The 16,941-nt window shown below is 35.1% G+C and overlaps 1 protein-coding gene across 2 annotated transcripts; it reads left to right on the top strand.

Annotated features, from left to right (window-relative positions):
- Positions 1-2,090: 2,090 nt before the first annotated feature.
- On the top strand, positions 2,091-11,671 carry LOC132063646 (uncharacterized). Of its 2 annotated transcripts, none has more exons than XM_059456300.1 (13): positions 2,091-2,233; positions 2,319-2,381; positions 2,820-2,990; positions 4,806-4,937; positions 6,059-6,198; positions 7,135-7,224; positions 7,985-8,110; positions 9,339-9,491; positions 9,649-9,720; positions 10,584-10,685; positions 10,887-11,057; positions 11,137-11,216; positions 11,365-11,671. In XM_059456300.1, exons 1-13 carry the CDS (start codon positions 2,203-2,205, stop codon positions 11,432-11,434), a joined length of 1,401 nt encoding a protein of 466 aa, XP_059312283.1. In that variant the 5' UTR covers positions 2,091-2,202; the 3' UTR covers positions 11,435-11,671. The 2 variants fall into 2 exon arrangements, with proteins under 2 accessions (XP_059312283.1, XP_059312282.1); XM_059456299.1 differs by having other exon boundaries at positions 9,646-9,720.
- Positions 11,672-16,941: the final 5,270 nt, after the last annotated feature.

Raw genomic sequence — 16,941 nt, 5'->3', positions numbered from 1 at the left:
TTTTAATACAATGAAATTACAATTACAATTGAAAAAATAAAATGAAGAAATAAAAATATCTTCGGCCGATTTGTAGCGGATATCTCGCTTTCTTTAAGGAGATTCAAGCCAGCTGCAACAAATCTCTGGAATCCGTGATAATCTTTACACTTGTCCCCTCCAGATACTGGCGGCCGATCCGTGTTACAACTCGACAAACTCGGACAAGATGTTGATCCAAAGCTCCACCAAAAAGAAGAACACCTTTCTTAGACTAATAAACTCTCTTTTATTTTCCTCACTTTTTAAGAACTCTCCAAAATATATATTTTTCTCTACCCCACAAGTTAAGGATGAATAACTATTTATAGGTAGGAAAATCATCCTTGAATTGAATAGAAAAATAAATGGGGTAGTAAAGTAGGTAGATAATGGAAGAATTATGAGTTGGAGGTTATATGATTACAACACTAAAGAGGATGAATATGGGTGAGTAATGAGATAGTGGAAGAATAAAAAGTAAAGGCCAATTAAGGCTCAAAAACGTGAGAATGAATGCAGCAATATAAATGTATTGAATTGATGAACTTTAACATATATTATTTAATATTAAAATGCACTAAAAGTCCATCAGAAAGTGTCTTTGAGGTACGTTGGTTGCAACTGCTACTTCCCTTATATGCCACCTAGATTGAACTCGAATGCCACTTTTAATTATTTTTAAGCCTATTTTTAGGAAAACAATAAGCATTAAATGAGCTTATTAGTTAGAACTCCGCACCGTTAACACGTGCCCCTTTTGACCTTAGCCTTTACGAACTATCGCTTTCATTTACTTCACTATATTAAATTTTATTTATTGCTAAAAAATCATATTTAACCTACATACTTATATTTTCACTACAACTACGCTATTAATGACTGATCCAATACGATATTATCTCTCCGTCATCATTAAGATTTTTGTTTTAAAATACGGAAAGGGCGAATATGCCCACATTGCTTTGGAAAAGGTTAAATATACCCACGGTTATACTTTGGGTCCAAATATACCCTACCGTTATACTATTGGTTCAAATATACCCTTTTTAGTTAAAAAGTTGTCCAGTGGACATACCATCTACGTAGACGACATTAGATGAGGCGGATGCCACGTGGCATCGCCACGACACCCAACTCCATTTTATACCTTTCACTTTTCCACCACTAAAATTTCCTTCCACCCATTGTCACCATTACCGCCGATCAACTAGTCCATAACACGATGAACAGTGTTTATCAATGCCGAAGTCAACCGCATAAAGTGAGTGCATCACAAGTGAAAAGTAAAGGAAGCACACGACTCCAAACTATTCCAAAATAAAGCATTTGATGGGGCTTTACTCTCCATCCATCTCCCACTAACCGTATAACTAATCGCCAAGAAAAAATGAAAAGCTTTAGCCACGCTCTAAAGCTTTTACGGAGGCAAACTCTTGGAATTAAAGTACACAGGAGCAAACTATTGGAATTAAAGTAAACATACAAGAGAACAAGAACAAGAATTACTACTTTCAAGTATGATAACACCAAAACTTGCTAAAAAAGATGCAAACTTTTCCAAATTGAAGAAGAAAACCAACGGAAGATCCAATTTTTCTGGTCTTAGATCATCGAGAAAATTCCATAAACAAAAAGATCAAATAAATCACCAGATAGGAAAGACTCAAATGGTTGAACAGTGTAATTTGAAATTGAACAATGAAAACGTAACATAAGTCAGTACAAAGAAAACAAGATAGTTATGGCGGTAATGGTGGTGGAGGGGAAGGAAATTTTAATGGTGGAAGAGGGTAGATGTAAAATGGGTCAGGGGTGTTGAGGTGTAGCTGCAATGTACATCCACCTTTCATCTAATATTCTTGCGTAAGATGGTATGTCCACCTTGGATAATTTTAACAGAGGAAAGGTATATTTGAGCCCGATAGATAACAAGATATAGGTATATTTGGGCCAAAAGTATAACGGGGATATTTGGCCCTTTTCCGTTTAAAATAACGGTGGCCATCTTAAAATCGTAAGCCTCTGCCGAAAGGTGCATTGGGTATTTTGGGTTGACTAGAAGTCAAAAAGGGTAGCCAATTGCTTAAAATACGGCAAAACCCTTGTTCAGTTGGTCACTTGTATAAAACACTACTAGGAGTTTCTACCAAAGCCTAAAATTATCGTTATTCTGCTTAGATTATGGCTCCTGATGCTACTCATGCTCTTGCAGGTTTTTTCATTCTTTTCCTTTCTTGAATAACTTCAAACACTGCAAGCTTGTTATTTTAATTATAGCTTGAAATTGTTTTGAGCAGTTAGAGAAAAGGTTCAGCAGTATCTCAAGGCTGCTTGTTCTGGGGATATTGAGCTTTTTAAGAGTAAGTTTTTTTTTTTTTTTTTTTTTTTTTTTTTTTTTTAATTTCAAAAATCAAATAACTTCCTTTTTTCCGCTTTATTTTGGGGTTTCAGTTTAGGGAAACTTACCACTATGTATAGTTCGGGCAACCTTATTTACCAATATAGCCGGAATATACAAAACCTATACGCTGGCCTTATTTACCAATATAGCCGGAATATACAAAACCTATACGCTGGTTATGCATATTATATGTATAGGAACGCATATTACAGGTATATTATATGTATATTATATCTATAGTATATGCATATTATATGTATAGTATATGTGTATTATATATATATATAAATGTACAAGACCTATACATTGGCTCATACTTTGTAAACTAGATCACCCAAAGGCTTTGCAACTTTGCCTTCAGTTTATGCTATGTGGTATTGATGATTTTGTGAAACAGAATTGGCAAAGCAACTGGATGATGGGAAAGGGTTGGCCGGTACTGTGGCGGATGTGAAGGATGCTAACAAACGAGGGGCATTACATTTTGCGGCTAGGGAAGGCAAGATTGATTTATGCAAGTACTTGGTGGAAGAGTTGAAGATTGATGTCAATGAAAAAGATGAAGAAGGTTATTTCTACTTGTAAATATGTTTTCATTTTATCATTATGCGTGCAGGACCTAATTTCAGTTCTTGTTTAGAAGAAATTGGCTCTAGAGCTTTTGTCCTGATTGAAACTTGAGGGTTTCTATCCTTTTCCATCTTTAAAAGTTTGAGGGTAAGATGCCCAGTATATAGTTTTCAATAATTGGTGAGTTGGATTTTCTAAATAATGAGTATATATTTTGTATCGGTAACTGTCTTTTTATATGAAAAGATGTTGGTTTGTACTCTCTGTTATAAAAGGTAGATAAGTCTAGATACAAAATTTAGATTTGGGTACTTCAGGGCAATGACTCATTGTTGACCATGTATTTTCTTAGGCACTGTTTGGTTATAAGCTTGCTTCATATATCCAGAGGCTGAACTTTTATTGCAGAATGAGAAGTTTAAAATTTAAGCAACCCCTTATTCGGTTCAATGTTGATTTGAGATGTACTATTGGCCCCTTTCTTCCAATTGTTCTTGAAAATTTTGTCCATTATCCTAAAGCAATGGATGCTCTCCTATACGTTGGAAGGAAAAGTTATGCATCATTTTTTGATCTACTTGACATCAAAACATTTTGTGGATTTGTACCAATTGAATTATATGTTTCTTTGTTCATCCAAATATTTGACAACGTACCGTGGAAGCAACCACTATTGCTTGCATTAGGGTAGGATGTGTACATCACACCACTTGGTGCGGCCCTTCCCCGGACTCTGCTAACGCGAGATGCTTTGTGCACTAGCCTGCCCTTTTTGTTGTGGTGGCTAGGTGCAACAATTCAAATATTTAAGTTTAGTCTTTCAACCTTTCAAGAGAATGATATAATAGACGAAAATGTAGCACATTGAATTAAAGTAGATATGAAGATACCTAACAATTGAAACACATTGGATTTTATTAGCTCCCTAACACTGACTTAGCAGTGGTCTTGGTGGCACATTTTGACTGTTTCTACAGGTTTTTGCTTAGTTTTCAGCTTCATGTAGTTATGTCCTGAAGCTAACAGTTAGATGTTTTGTAACTCTGCATCTTCTTGATGCCTTTCTAATGCAATTTATTTACTTCATCAAAAAAAAAAAAAAAAAAAAAAAAAAAATTGAAACACAAGTTCTATAGGATAGTTGTGTGACCAACAATAATTTCATGTGATGAATATTGGACTTCTGATGCACTCGACTTGTCAACAACGAGTATCATAAAAATGCCAATGTTAAAATCAATGTGCAATCATACAAGAACATATAAAATTAGAAATAATCACATTATTCAAGTAGTACACATCAATAATAAAATGAGAGAAGGACTTCGGTAATGGTTTGGCTGTGTCCTATGCAGTCCTTGAAATGCACCTATGTGGATGCGGCATTATGATGATTAAGGGTGCTAAAAAGGGACAAGGTAAAACTAAAATGACACAAGGGTGGTAAGTTATCTCAAAAGATCTAAAATCTCTAAGAATCAACATGAACTTGGCTAGAATACAAAATGCTTGATGCAAATGATACATATAGTATAGGTGATACTAATTCCTTGTGATCAAGGCTTAGTTGTACATTTACATTAAGTCTTGGTAGGACAAGCGTATGATTTAGGGAACCTCAAATTCTTGAAAAGCCTTAAATTTCTTTGAAAGACAAATTATTCATCAATATAGGAAATACAGTGGAATATATGGAGGATTCATAATACTGATCCCAACTTATTTGAGATTAAGGCTCTTATTGGTTGATTGATTGATATGTGCTGAAACTGATATTGCTGTATATTGATTTGAATATGTTGTTTCTTCATAGGTGAGACTCCCGTTCTTCATGCTGCCAGGCAAGGACACACTGCTACTGTCCAGTACCTCGTAGAACATGGTGCAGATCCTGCAATTCCCAGCGCCTCGGGGGCAACAGCTTTGCATCATGCTGCAGGAGATGGTAAGTATTGAAAGACTCCTTGGTTCGTGTGCATTATAGGAGTATAAAAGAGAAAATTGAGTTGAGAAGTTGTCATATTATAGAATATGCAATTTTTTTTAGCACTGTTGACATTATTATTGAATGACCTAATAATTAGTAGAGTGACTTATTTACATTTTGCAAGTAAGCTGGCCCGGACACCACGGTTATTGAAAAAAAAAATAGTGGAGTGATCCATCTACTTGATCCTGGGTAGGCAGGTGTACTTGACATCTTTACTTAATCTAATGGATTAGTTGAAGTGTCGCACATGCTGGTCGACATCTACCGTCATTTAAAAAAGAAAAGGAACAGCAAGTAAGAAATAGCTATAGGTCTAAATCTGTAATTTTCTTAGTAAGAAAGTGTTTGGAGACTCAAAATAACATGGCAATCGTAGAGGTAGAAAAAGACTTGAAATTGGGAATAAAGTTGCAACTTCAGCCAAACAGAAGGCTAGAAAAATTTCTCCATTGTGTAATGAAATGCATTGAAGAAGATTTGAATGAAATGAGATAGTAGATCAGAAAAAGCTAGTAGCCAGAAAGCAAACGACATGATAGGGCTAATGTGGACTTAACTCTATATGGTGACTATTGTTATTGAATAAGTGATTACAGATAGTTGATTGAAGAGAACTACAGTTCATTGGAAGTAATAAATGATTGTAAGTTGTGTAAGTTTACAGGAGTTTTCTTTTCTGTAGGGTGACTTTCGTTATGGAATAAGTGATTATTGAACAGTTAACTGAACAGAACAAGATTTCTATTGGAAGTAACAAGGAAGACTGGAAAAGAGAAAACCACAAATTCTTGTGAAAAATATATTTGCAAATCTATTTTCCTTTGTTGCCACATAGTCTGAATCGGGGATCTAATCGTGTTCTAACCTATATCGGTAGTTGAGATCTTAGTGGCAGCTTTTAATTCTCTATTGGTAAAACAATGAGAAAATCAATCAAAATGTCATGCCTTGTTGCTGTATTGTTATCCATAGTGGTGTCCTGCATACTGTGATGTGTGTAGCTACATGCATTCTTCAATTTATTTATCCTTCTTTACATAGAGTGACATTTTATTGTGCATTGTCTTCGTATGCAGGGCATATTGAATTGGTTAAATTCTTACTGTCAAAGGGCGTAGATGTTGATTTACAAAGTGATGTTGGAACACCACTTATGTGGGCTGCAGGTCTTGGCCAGGCAGATGCTGTGAAGGTTTTGCTGGAACACCATGCTAATGTGAGTGATTTGCTACCCGTTTGAACCCTTCTTTTTCAAATCAAAATTACCAGCCATTGTTTAACAGATCTCTAGACAAAGGGGAAATGAGTTGTATGGTTTTAAGTGTTTCCTATCTAATGACTTAAAGCTTCCTAGTTGGTTACTCAGTTCATCGATCTTATAACAGGGGGAGATGTTGTTTTCAAACATCACCATCGCCTTTATAGAAAAAAAAAAATTCACCCCCACCCCTCCAACAGAAAAAAAGAGTCATGCCACGTGCGAGGAGGCGTGTTGATAAATAATAAAAGTATCCCCTCTCCAACAGCTTAAGCTTTTAGATAAGATGGTTCCACAACCAAACAAATCCTTACACACTTTTCTTGCAGTGGTGTATTCAAAAAGTGACCAATTAATAGATGTTGCTGTTTCTTTCTCCTCTTGTTTTATGGACTTTCTTCCCTTTGCCAAACACTGTAGAGTTTCCACTCTCGCCTGCCCAGGCTTCTTTTCTCACCCCCTTCCCTCTTTCGTTTTTTCTGTTTTTGATAAGTATTGACTTCACCATCTTCTTTCATGCTTTTCAGTTTCACTTAGTTGTTGGTTAGTGTTTGTGTTGCCAAAAAAGAAGTTAGCTTAGATGTCGTATATGAATTAGCTTTTGAATGGTTGACAACTTAAGATAATATTCTTCTTTCACACGTTTAACTTAATTTTCTTAGATCCATTCTTTATTGCATACAGCACCTGATCTGCATTTCTTACTCGTTAGAGAGGGCACATGTTGATAATATGTGGAAAAACCCAAGTCCTTTTGGGTTGTACTTCTTTTCATTTTGATGCATTCTTCTCTACTGTTGAGGATAGGTTTTTGCCGCGGGGGGGGGGTTATATACTCTTTCCAGAAGTATAATTTCTATTTGTTCATATGGCCTAAAAAGTTACTTTGTGCAGCTTCATGTTCAAACAGAAGATGATAATGTCAGTCCTTTGGTATCAGCTGTAGCAGCCAATTCATTGCCTTGCGTGGAGCTGTTAGTAAAGGTCAATAAATTTCTATGTTCTCCTAAGACTGCATATATTCATAATATTGTTCTACCCTTTCACTGTATGTACTTTAAATTGCTGAATCCATTGAGCATCCCCAAGAAGTTGTGTTGGTGCTGTTGTTTGATGCGTTATCATTCTGCACTTTGCTATGCGGTTGAACCATGCAAAATTTGTGTTAGATCAAACGACAAGAAACTGCTTTGATCATACGAGAGCTATATGAGACTTGATTCTATTACACCTTAGAGTTTTTCTTTCCTGAAATTAACTTTTATTCTACTATTTTTTTTTAAAAAAAAATTTGTTTAAAAAATTGAAGGTTAAATATGCTTAAAAGGATAAAACAAGGCCTTGCCAGATACCCCGAGAAAAATGAATTGGGCAAAACTGCTAAAGATAAAAGGGATAAAAGCCTCCTCGTTTCTCGGTGGTCGGTATACCACTCACCACCTCATCCAAGGCTTCCCAAAAGCGCACCTTGACCTCTCCTCACCCAAGCCCGCTTGCGGCGCGTAAGCACTAATAATGTTCAAAAGGGGAAAAAAGAAAAAGAAAAAAGAAAATTCATGTTCTCTCCGAAAAGCAATTTGCATATGCTACACCAGATTGGAACTGTTGTTTGCGGGAACATCTATTTTACTTATGGGAATTGTCTTTTTCAATTTTTCCATTTTGCTTTGGATTTTGCTACGTTGCTTTGTTAAGTGTGTCATCTGTCTACTCGAGGCTTAACTTCTGTTGTGCTACCATACAGGCGGGGGCTAATGTCAATGTCAGAGCTGGTGAAGCAACTCCTTTGCTCATTGCTGCTCATAATGGTAGTGCAGAAATTATTAAATGCTTACTACAAGCTGGAGCTGATCCTAATGCCGCTGATGAGGTAATTGAAAAGAAAATCTAACAGAATATAGTGTTCTTTGTTGTTTCACATCCTTCCGAAGAAATTTCCAAGGTCTTTCAATTGTTGGAAAGATGATTTGAAAAAATTTATGTTTTATTTTCGTCTGTTCTGTTTATCTGCAAGCACATGTCAATTATATTCCTTATTATCACATTCTAGTCTACTGCCCTCTTTTCTTTTTCAAGTTTTGACATGCATAGTTCAGTTAAGGAATCCAAATCGCTTGAACAATCTAGGTGCCTTAGTCGTCTTTTCCAGGGTGGGATTACTGAAGTTGAAGATATTTTCTTATACCTGGACCTAGAGTGAGAACTATTTATCTTAGGGTTATGGGTCACTAGTTCATAATTATGTTGAGAAAAAATAATTCTATTTTGACTTCATAATTATATTGTAAATTTTTTATTCCGAGCATTTCTGAAATAAATAATTTTCAAAGAATATGTAACATAAATTTGTTGTACTAGAAAAGAAATCCCTATGGAGTTAATTCAGTACTTTCACATTCTCCAGTATAGTATCTTTTCATAGAATATGGATCAAATTTAGGAATGTCAATAAGAGAACGAATAAAACCAAGATTGGGGACTAGGTATTTTACAACTTGTGGTTTCTTAACAACCTTTTATAAGAAATTGTAAACCTGGTTATTTTGTTGTATACCCAGTCAATCCAATGGGTTTTCTTGTCCTACTGGTGGATTTTCCGGTTCTGACAGGTTTTGAGGTAAACTGTGACCTGTTTGTTTCGGGTTGACAGATCAACTGGTCCAATCTGGGCTTCAGAACACTTAGCTGAAGAAAGTGTAGATAGTACTTAGTGTTGCTGGATCAGATATGGTACCATGCATTGACTATTAGCATAACTAAGATTTGGTACTGATCACTGCATTCTGTAATATCTGCGAAGCTTTACAGCTTACCTTTTGCTGAAGGCTTATGCTCAATTGCTCATCATAAGGGTGAAAACAGACATCTATAGATGAAAGATTACGTGTGATTCATTCTGATCTAATTAGCGACCCGGTGTCTGTACTTAACATATGCTCGTATGGATTCCCTGGTATTCAGAACTTTCTTCTGGGTAAACACAGAACTTCAATCATGAACTTTGTTAATTTCTGAACTAGTTGCTGGAAAAAATCAATTAGCAATTTCCGCAAGGACTGTTAATTGATTCTGAAATATAACTTTTGCTATCTCTACAGGATGGTAACAAGCCACTACATGTTGCAGCTACAACTGGCAGTCGGGCAGCTGTTGAAGCTTTATTGCCCGTAACACAACGGATTCAGAGTGTTCCAGAATGGAGTGTGGATGGAGTCATTGAGTTTATGCAATCTGAATATAGGAGAGAACAGGTACTTAATTTGTCTTTCTGTAAGATATATCACTGCTGGTTTTGGTCTTCTATCAGAGTTGCTTGCAAATATTGGTATTAGCTCGGTGACTATTTCCTTTCCTTCTGTCATGCAAATTTCAGCTTCCTTTTCGTTGTCTAAACTGTGATAATAGCAGGAAAGAACTGAAGCTGAGAGGAAAGCAAACAAGTCGAGGGAACCTATTATTCCAAAGAAAGATTTACCTGAGGTTTGTTATTACTGGTCACTATTTTCTATTTTATGTGAATTTTGGGTCATTTCGTTATCAAATTGTACGTAAAAAGTATTAATCACCTCCTTCTGTCGTATTTTTGTACATTTTCCTTTTTGTATAATGTCAAAAAAGTGGAATATTTTCACATGTTTTTCTAGTTTTGTCCTTGAGATAATAATCATAAATATACATGAATAAGCTTCTATAGTGAATGGCAGTTCTGGAACAAACGTAAATCAGTACTGAAAATGGAACAAAAAAGGTAGCCCGGTGCACTAAGCTCCCGCTATGCGCGGGGTCCGGGGAAGGGACGGACTGCAAGGGTCTAGTGTACGTATATATTTTCCTTGTGTATATATTATCGTTCTTTCATTCCTTCTGGTGAAGCACTCTTGAAGACAGATTGGAAATTTCCTCTTCGTGAATATGACTGTATCCGTGGAACATGTAGGCAACAAATTGAATTTGCATGTGCAAGTATAGTAGTAAAAACATAATAACACTTCTTCTGGGGGCGTGAAATTAATGTCTTCAAGAAGTCCAATGAACAATGTTGTGAACAGTTCAATGTTTGCTTACGGTAATTGACCCCGTGAAACACTTCCTAGGGCTTCAAAATGCATAAGGTTTCTCTTATAGTCGATGAAATCATACCAGCGATGTGGTGCCAGACTCCCGTTTCAGCTGACCTCAAATCGCACAGAGGACAAATATCTTTTTATACTCTTTGTTTTTACTTGTATACGTCTCTTTCATTTGAAGTACCTCAGAGTGGACACCATCTTATTTTGGAGAAAACAGTTTACTGAATAGTGCTAACTGCTAACTATCTTGCATCGGTAATTGATTGTTTGTAGGTGACTCCTGAAGCAAAGAAGAAAGCTGCAGATGCAAAGGCGAGGGGAGAAGAGGCATTTAAGAGGAAGGATTTTGCTATGGCTGTAGATGCTTATACGCAGGTACCTGTTAGGCTTATTGGATTCCTCCTGAATTCCCAACTCCCCCCCTGCCCCAGTAAAACACCTGCAAAAGCGAAAGAAAGCAGATAATGACGAAAGGAACTTATTACCCTCTTCATGGTGCAAATATATGGATTAGATTGATTAATAGTGTGTGTGCATCTCTTACGGGGATCACTTGTGTTGGCTGATAATCTGCAGGCAATCGATTTTGATCCAACTGATGGCACTCTGTTTTCCAATAGAAGTCTTTGTTGGCTCCGCCTGGGGCAAGCTGAACATGCTTTAAGTGATGCCAAGGCCTGCAGAGAACTTAGACCAGATTGGGCAAAAGCTTGTTATCGGGAAGGTGCAGCTCTACGTTTATTGCAGGCATGCCCTTCTTCTCCTGGAGTCAAATTTTGCAAACTTATATACCTATATTTCTAATACATTAATATTTCCTTTTCAGAGGTTTGAAGAGGCAGCAAATGCTTTCTATGAGGGTGTACAGATCGACCCTGACAGCAAGGAGCTCGTAACTGCTTTCAGGTATGCATTATGACACTTGTAGCTCTTTTATTTAGCAACTATAGATGATATTTCTCTAGCGTAATGTTATCTTAGAACCTTATTCTATTGCAGTAGTTTCTCTGTCACAAACTTTTCTCATTGTTTTGATGTACTAATATGATTGCAGGGAAGCTGTTGAGGCTGGTAGAAAATTTCATGACACGAATAAGAATAATTTGTCGTCATCCAAGAGCTAGAAAACGCATAACACAGAGAACAAGTTGTCACTTCTTTTGCTGGGTGATAGGACTTCTCCTGGAGCAAGTAGATAATATTATCGGGCATGCCCTTTTTTGGTAGTTCAAAATGTATCATTTAATGCTTCACGCTATAGTGATTTGTTCTGTTACATCTTCAGCAATTTATACACAACTTTTGTTAGAATAACTACCATGATATAAATTCTTTATGCTCTCTGAGGTGTTCCTCCCGCAGATTTCAAATTTTTCCCTTTTGAGTAATTTTAGAAAATTTATTTTGATTCTGTTTTATCTTTACGTGGAGGATGCTTGAGTTATACAAACTATAGAAGGAACCATGCTCTGGTCGAAGCTCCATTTTTTTTTCCTCCATGTATAGGAAACTATTTGTGAACAACTCAAAAAGGCATGAACTAGATCAGAATCATTCTCAACGAGTACTAAATGGTGTTCAAAGATCAAAGATCTTGGGTGAGCAGAACAACTCAAAAGATAAAAAAGTATTGTTAATCTCTTCATGCTCATATATGTACGTATATATAGTTCATGTTGTAGTAAGATGGCAATTCGCTGTAGTACTGAATGGACAGGCTAGATTTAAAAGAAAGGGCCTAGAGGTGCTTGTGTCCTCTAGCGTTATTATGTATTGTTGTGGTGTGTGGCACTACAACTTGTCGCGAAATCTCATTTTCAGCTATATTTCGCCATCTCTTATTTTCTTTCTCATACTTGACATGAGAATATCAAACTAATGGCGCAACGATTGCCTTTAGAACTGTGACACTATGGTGCAGTAACATGATTGCTTTTCGATTCACAGAATAACTAACTGGTATAAATATAGAAGATTTGTTATATGATGAATGATAATATTTTCTTTTAAATGCAAACAGTACTGCAGATACTATTGCAGATACTATCATACAATGATACATAGCAAAATCCAAAAAGAATCAATTTTAAGGATTTATTAGACATTTTTAGGTGCTATGATCTAGGTGCATGTGTATACATATAGCATAGATATTCTAGAGGATGTTGAGATGGATGTGTGGGCATATTAGGAGGGATAGAATTAGGAACGAAGATATTCGAAACAAGGTGGGAGTGGCGGCCTCCGAAGTTGAGGGAGGCAAGATTGAGATGGTTCGGGCACATGAAGAGGAGATGCATAGATGCCCCAGTTGTGAGGATATGTGAGAGGTTGACTATGGTGAGTAAGAGAAGAGGTAGAGATAGGCCGAAGAAGTATTGTGGAGGGGGGATTAGACAACACATAGCACACCTGCAACTTACTGAGGATAGAATCTTAGATAGGTAGATATGGGGACGAGAATTAGGGTAGAAGGTTAGTAGATAGTTGACCGTTGTCTAATTTACTTATTAGTGTTGTTTTATTATTACTCTTCTACTACCTTAGCTTATTCTTCGATATTAGTGTTACTTGTTGTTTCCTTTGCTTCAATTATCATATTTGTTGTTTTACAGTTCCCTTCTTCATTGTTTTGAGCGTGGCTGCATACACACCACCCTTCCTAAACCCCACTTATGAAATTTCATTGGGTATGTTGTTGTTTGTAGTTAATTTTATTAATAGTGATGAGATTTCAAAAATATATTTTACACAATTGATGATAAAATGAAGTTAGAGCTTTCAAATATATACATTTAATTAATGTAGATGATACATTTTTTTTTTAAAAAAAGACGTCGATTTTTTTGTAAATTCTTAAAATATTCTCTATTTACTATGTTTTAAATAAATTTAAATTACAATTTAAAAAATATCTCGGTAGTGGAAAGCAAGATCAAAAAGTTTACATGCCCAATATATACTGAGAACGAACGAGATAGTGAACTTAACTACATGTAATATTAAAAAACTAATCATAAAAATAACATTGCAATAACTTTCATAAAACGACTTGAGTACTTTTTCAATACTTCGAATTTACATAAGTAACAATTTACAATAATATGATAAGAGGTGAAAAAAAATAATATGATAACATGATCTTTAGCTATGAGGAAACTAATTAAGTTTCGAAAAGTTTCCATATTTGGTTGAGTTACTGAGTAGTAATTTAGTTAGTTTTAGGGAACTTCCGTGTTGCACCTTGTCCTATACAAAATGGGAAAAGGTTACCCTGTCTATGTTGACGTATACTATATAATAGTGCACTTATTACTTACTTTCTTGACTACTCTCATATCACCTTTCTTTCATCCACGGTAAAACTTAGGGTTACTAATTCTTGTTCATTGTTACGTTCTGATCTCTTGAGTTTGTAGTTGCTTTATGGCGATGCTTTGTCCTAATTCTCAGCCAAAATTGCTTGGCAATGAGAATATAGCATGCTACAAGAAGAGGAAGATTTGTACCGATACTACGTATGATCATCATATTCTGATTGATGTGAAGGAGTTGGAAAAAGATAACAAAATCCTTAGGGCTGCAACGTTGAAGAAGCGGTATGCTAACGTGATCATCAAATCTCAACAACAGATTCTTGGTGAAGCATTCAATGGTGAAGAGATGAAGAAGAAAGCTAAGCTGTGGGACAAGCAGTTGCAAGAAGAGAGAGTCAAGGCCCAGCGGCAAAAAGATAGAGAAGCGGCTAGGATTGCTATTGCAAGCTTGAAACGGACAGTTGATTTTGATGATGGTCTTCAAGCCGAAAAAGAGTTGTTGGCCATCATTGGTACTGCTGCAACTCGATGGTAAAATTAAAGAGTTATGCTTGTTTTCTATAGAATTGCTTCTTGATTTCTTGAATATTTTTTTTCGTTTGACGCGTCAGCTTTCTTTTGCTTCCTAGTAAGAAAATATCGTATGTAGAAATTTATGAGTAGCAAGGAGTTTTGTGTTATGGTTTGCATATTTGAAGCAGATCACAATAGAATAGTATACAATACTTAAAGCAGTATTTTATTTTAATTTTCTCATGTGGCTATTTGTTGGTAAAGCAATGAATCTGACCCAGCTCACTCTACCATCAAGCTTTGTAATTATAAGAATTTTGAGTTTCCTAACATATAATGTGGCTGCATGTGTTACTTATACTATCTGTTCAGGCATGCAGAAGCTTGGCAGAGGGGTGAATAAGAAAATGATAGGCGAACAATTGATATGGAAGTATGGACTGGTCGAAGTTAACATCAAATTTCTGGTAACAAATTTATGCTTTCTCTATATCAAGAGCCTTAAAACCTTTTGTTTCAACAGGGATATATAGCCTATAAAGACATATGAATTGGCTCTTGCATTGTACTTGTCCTTTTGAGCAAAAGGATTAGTATAAAGGGATCATATGTAGCATAAACAGCAAAAGCTTTTTTAAGATGAGAATTAAGTATAAGATGGATTGACACCAAAAAGGGGATTCATAAGAGTGAAGCATATGACTTGGACATGTTGTAAGGAGAAGACATTCACTACAAACCTGCTTGTGTACTGTTTTCTGGCTCTATTACATTTTGTTGTCGTGTAGCACTACAACTTGATGCAAAATCCCATTTTGAGCTCAGAGAGGTTATATTTCACTATTTTCTTGCTCAGTATATCAATATTGTCAATCACATACTAAACTTGAGAATATAAAATTAAATGGGCAACAATAGCCTTTCCACCTTGTCACACTAGTAGTTTACATATTTGTTTATATGTCACTAAACTTACGGATCTTTTGGTTCACACAAGCTAATTAGCTGGTATAGTTCATAGAATTGTTATATGATGAATGATAATATAACTTCTTTTTGCATTGAGTAACAATACAAAGATTGTTAATGCAAGTTTTCGCTGAAAACAAAAACTATACAGGTGAAAAGTACAATTTTCATGGCCAAACAAGTTGAGACGACAATTGAAAAATGGTCTAAAATACAACAACGATACATCCGAGACTATAAAACGTGCAGCAAGATTTCAAGAAGGCCACCTTAATGTGAACTAGCAGTTTGTTGATTTTTTTTTACATTTGAATAATTAAAAAACTATAACTTTAAATTGACAAAATCCTTAAAAAAAGAAATTTCAAATTAAGAAACTTAAGAAAATCTTCAAAACAAAGAAATCATCTTAATTTGAAATTTCTTTTTTTAAGGATTTTTATTGAGAAAATAAAGTTTTTTAATTATTCAATTAAAAAAAAAAAAAATCCGATAATAAATGCTTGAACTTAGCGATATTTGTTGGTTTAAGTGCACATTTATAGTCTCATGTATATATGCCTTATTTTTGCATTTTAAAAAAAAATATTTTGTTGATAATTTGATAAAATTGTGAGTGTTTGAAAAATATAATTTTTGATGTCAAAACAAATACAATATAAATACAATGTGATACTGTACTAGTCAAACGTAAGAAGATATCTATTTTAAAATTTAACATTATTAATTAGTCTCTTAATACTTTTATTCATGAATGATAATATCCATTTTTTGATAACAATACAAAGATTGTTAATGCAAGATCCATTTATACAGGTGAAAAGTACAGCCACAGGAGTTGAGACGACAATAAAGATTTCTTTCTCCATTCATCCCTGCAAATTAACTAGAATTTACTTTTAAAATATGGAAAAACAAATAATCATGGAAGCTGGCAGTTTTTGACTGGGGACATTGTCGAACAAGCCTCTGCTAAAATGCAATTGACAGAATCCTGGATGACACCCCAAAGTATGGCACTTATTTGGGTGGTCTTTAGTTTTACAAAGCAAATCATCCTTCAGTGACATTTATCATCAAAATTTATGAGAAAATAAAGATTACTGGCAGAATCGCATTCAGCAGATAATATAATACATGCTTGAACTTAGAATATCTGTTGGTACACTGCCATCAGCCAGCGTAGCTATGAAAAGTTAAGATGTACAGAACATTGCTGACTTGATAATTTGATAAATACGAGGCACACTTATTTTGTTGATGTCAAATACAATATACAATACTAATGTGATACTCAACTAGTCAAACGTGGGAAGATATCTAACTTAAAATTTAACATTATTATTTAGTCTCTTAATACTTTACTTCAAACTTAACATCCATTTTTCTGATCCTTCGGGAAAAAGATCCATTCTTCACGAGAAATAGCATTTTAATCTTCTTATGAAGATTTCTTTTCCATTCATCCCTGCAAATTAATCTAGAATTTACAAATTAACAATAATTAAAAACAAATAATCATGGAAGCTGGAAAAATTTTCAAGTTGCAGCTTGTCGAACAAGCTGCTGGGAAAATGGCCAGAAGAATGGATGGATGAAATTTAAAATAGCCATAAAACTTTGCATGATGTTGGAGTTTGTGGTAATTAAGTTATATCCCAAAGAAATTAACAAAAATATTCTATGATTCATCCTCGTCAAAACCTAACAATAAATTGTTCGAATTAAGCCACCGGAATAGTCAGTTAGTAAATAAGTAAAGTACCGGCCAATACGACCACTGAAAGCATTTTAACAATTTAATTCCTTATCTCATTCAATTTAATTCCTTA

Source organism: Lycium ferocissimum, chromosome 7 (genome assembly GCF_029784015.1).
Source record: "Lycium ferocissimum isolate CSIRO_LF1 chromosome 7, AGI_CSIRO_Lferr_CH_V1, whole genome shotgun sequence".
NCBI lineage: Eukaryota > Viridiplantae > Streptophyta > Magnoliopsida > Solanales > Solanaceae > Lycium > Lycium ferocissimum.
Note: the sequence above shows the minus strand (reverse complement) of the source record. Positions and strands in the feature narration are given on the sequence as shown.

Coding starts and splice junctions, on each gene's coding strand:
- LOC132063646 (XM_059456299.1), top strand. CDS start 2,203: ATGGCTCCTGATGCTACTCATGCTCTTGCAG. Junction 2,234..2,318: donor TGCTACTCATGCTCTTGCAG/GTTTTTTCATTC, acceptor TGTTTTGAGCAG/TTAGAGAAAAGGTTCAGCAG. Junction 8,111..9,338: donor ATCCTAATGCCGCTGATGAG/GTAATTGAAAAG, acceptor CTATCTCTACAG/GATGGTAACAAGCCACTACA.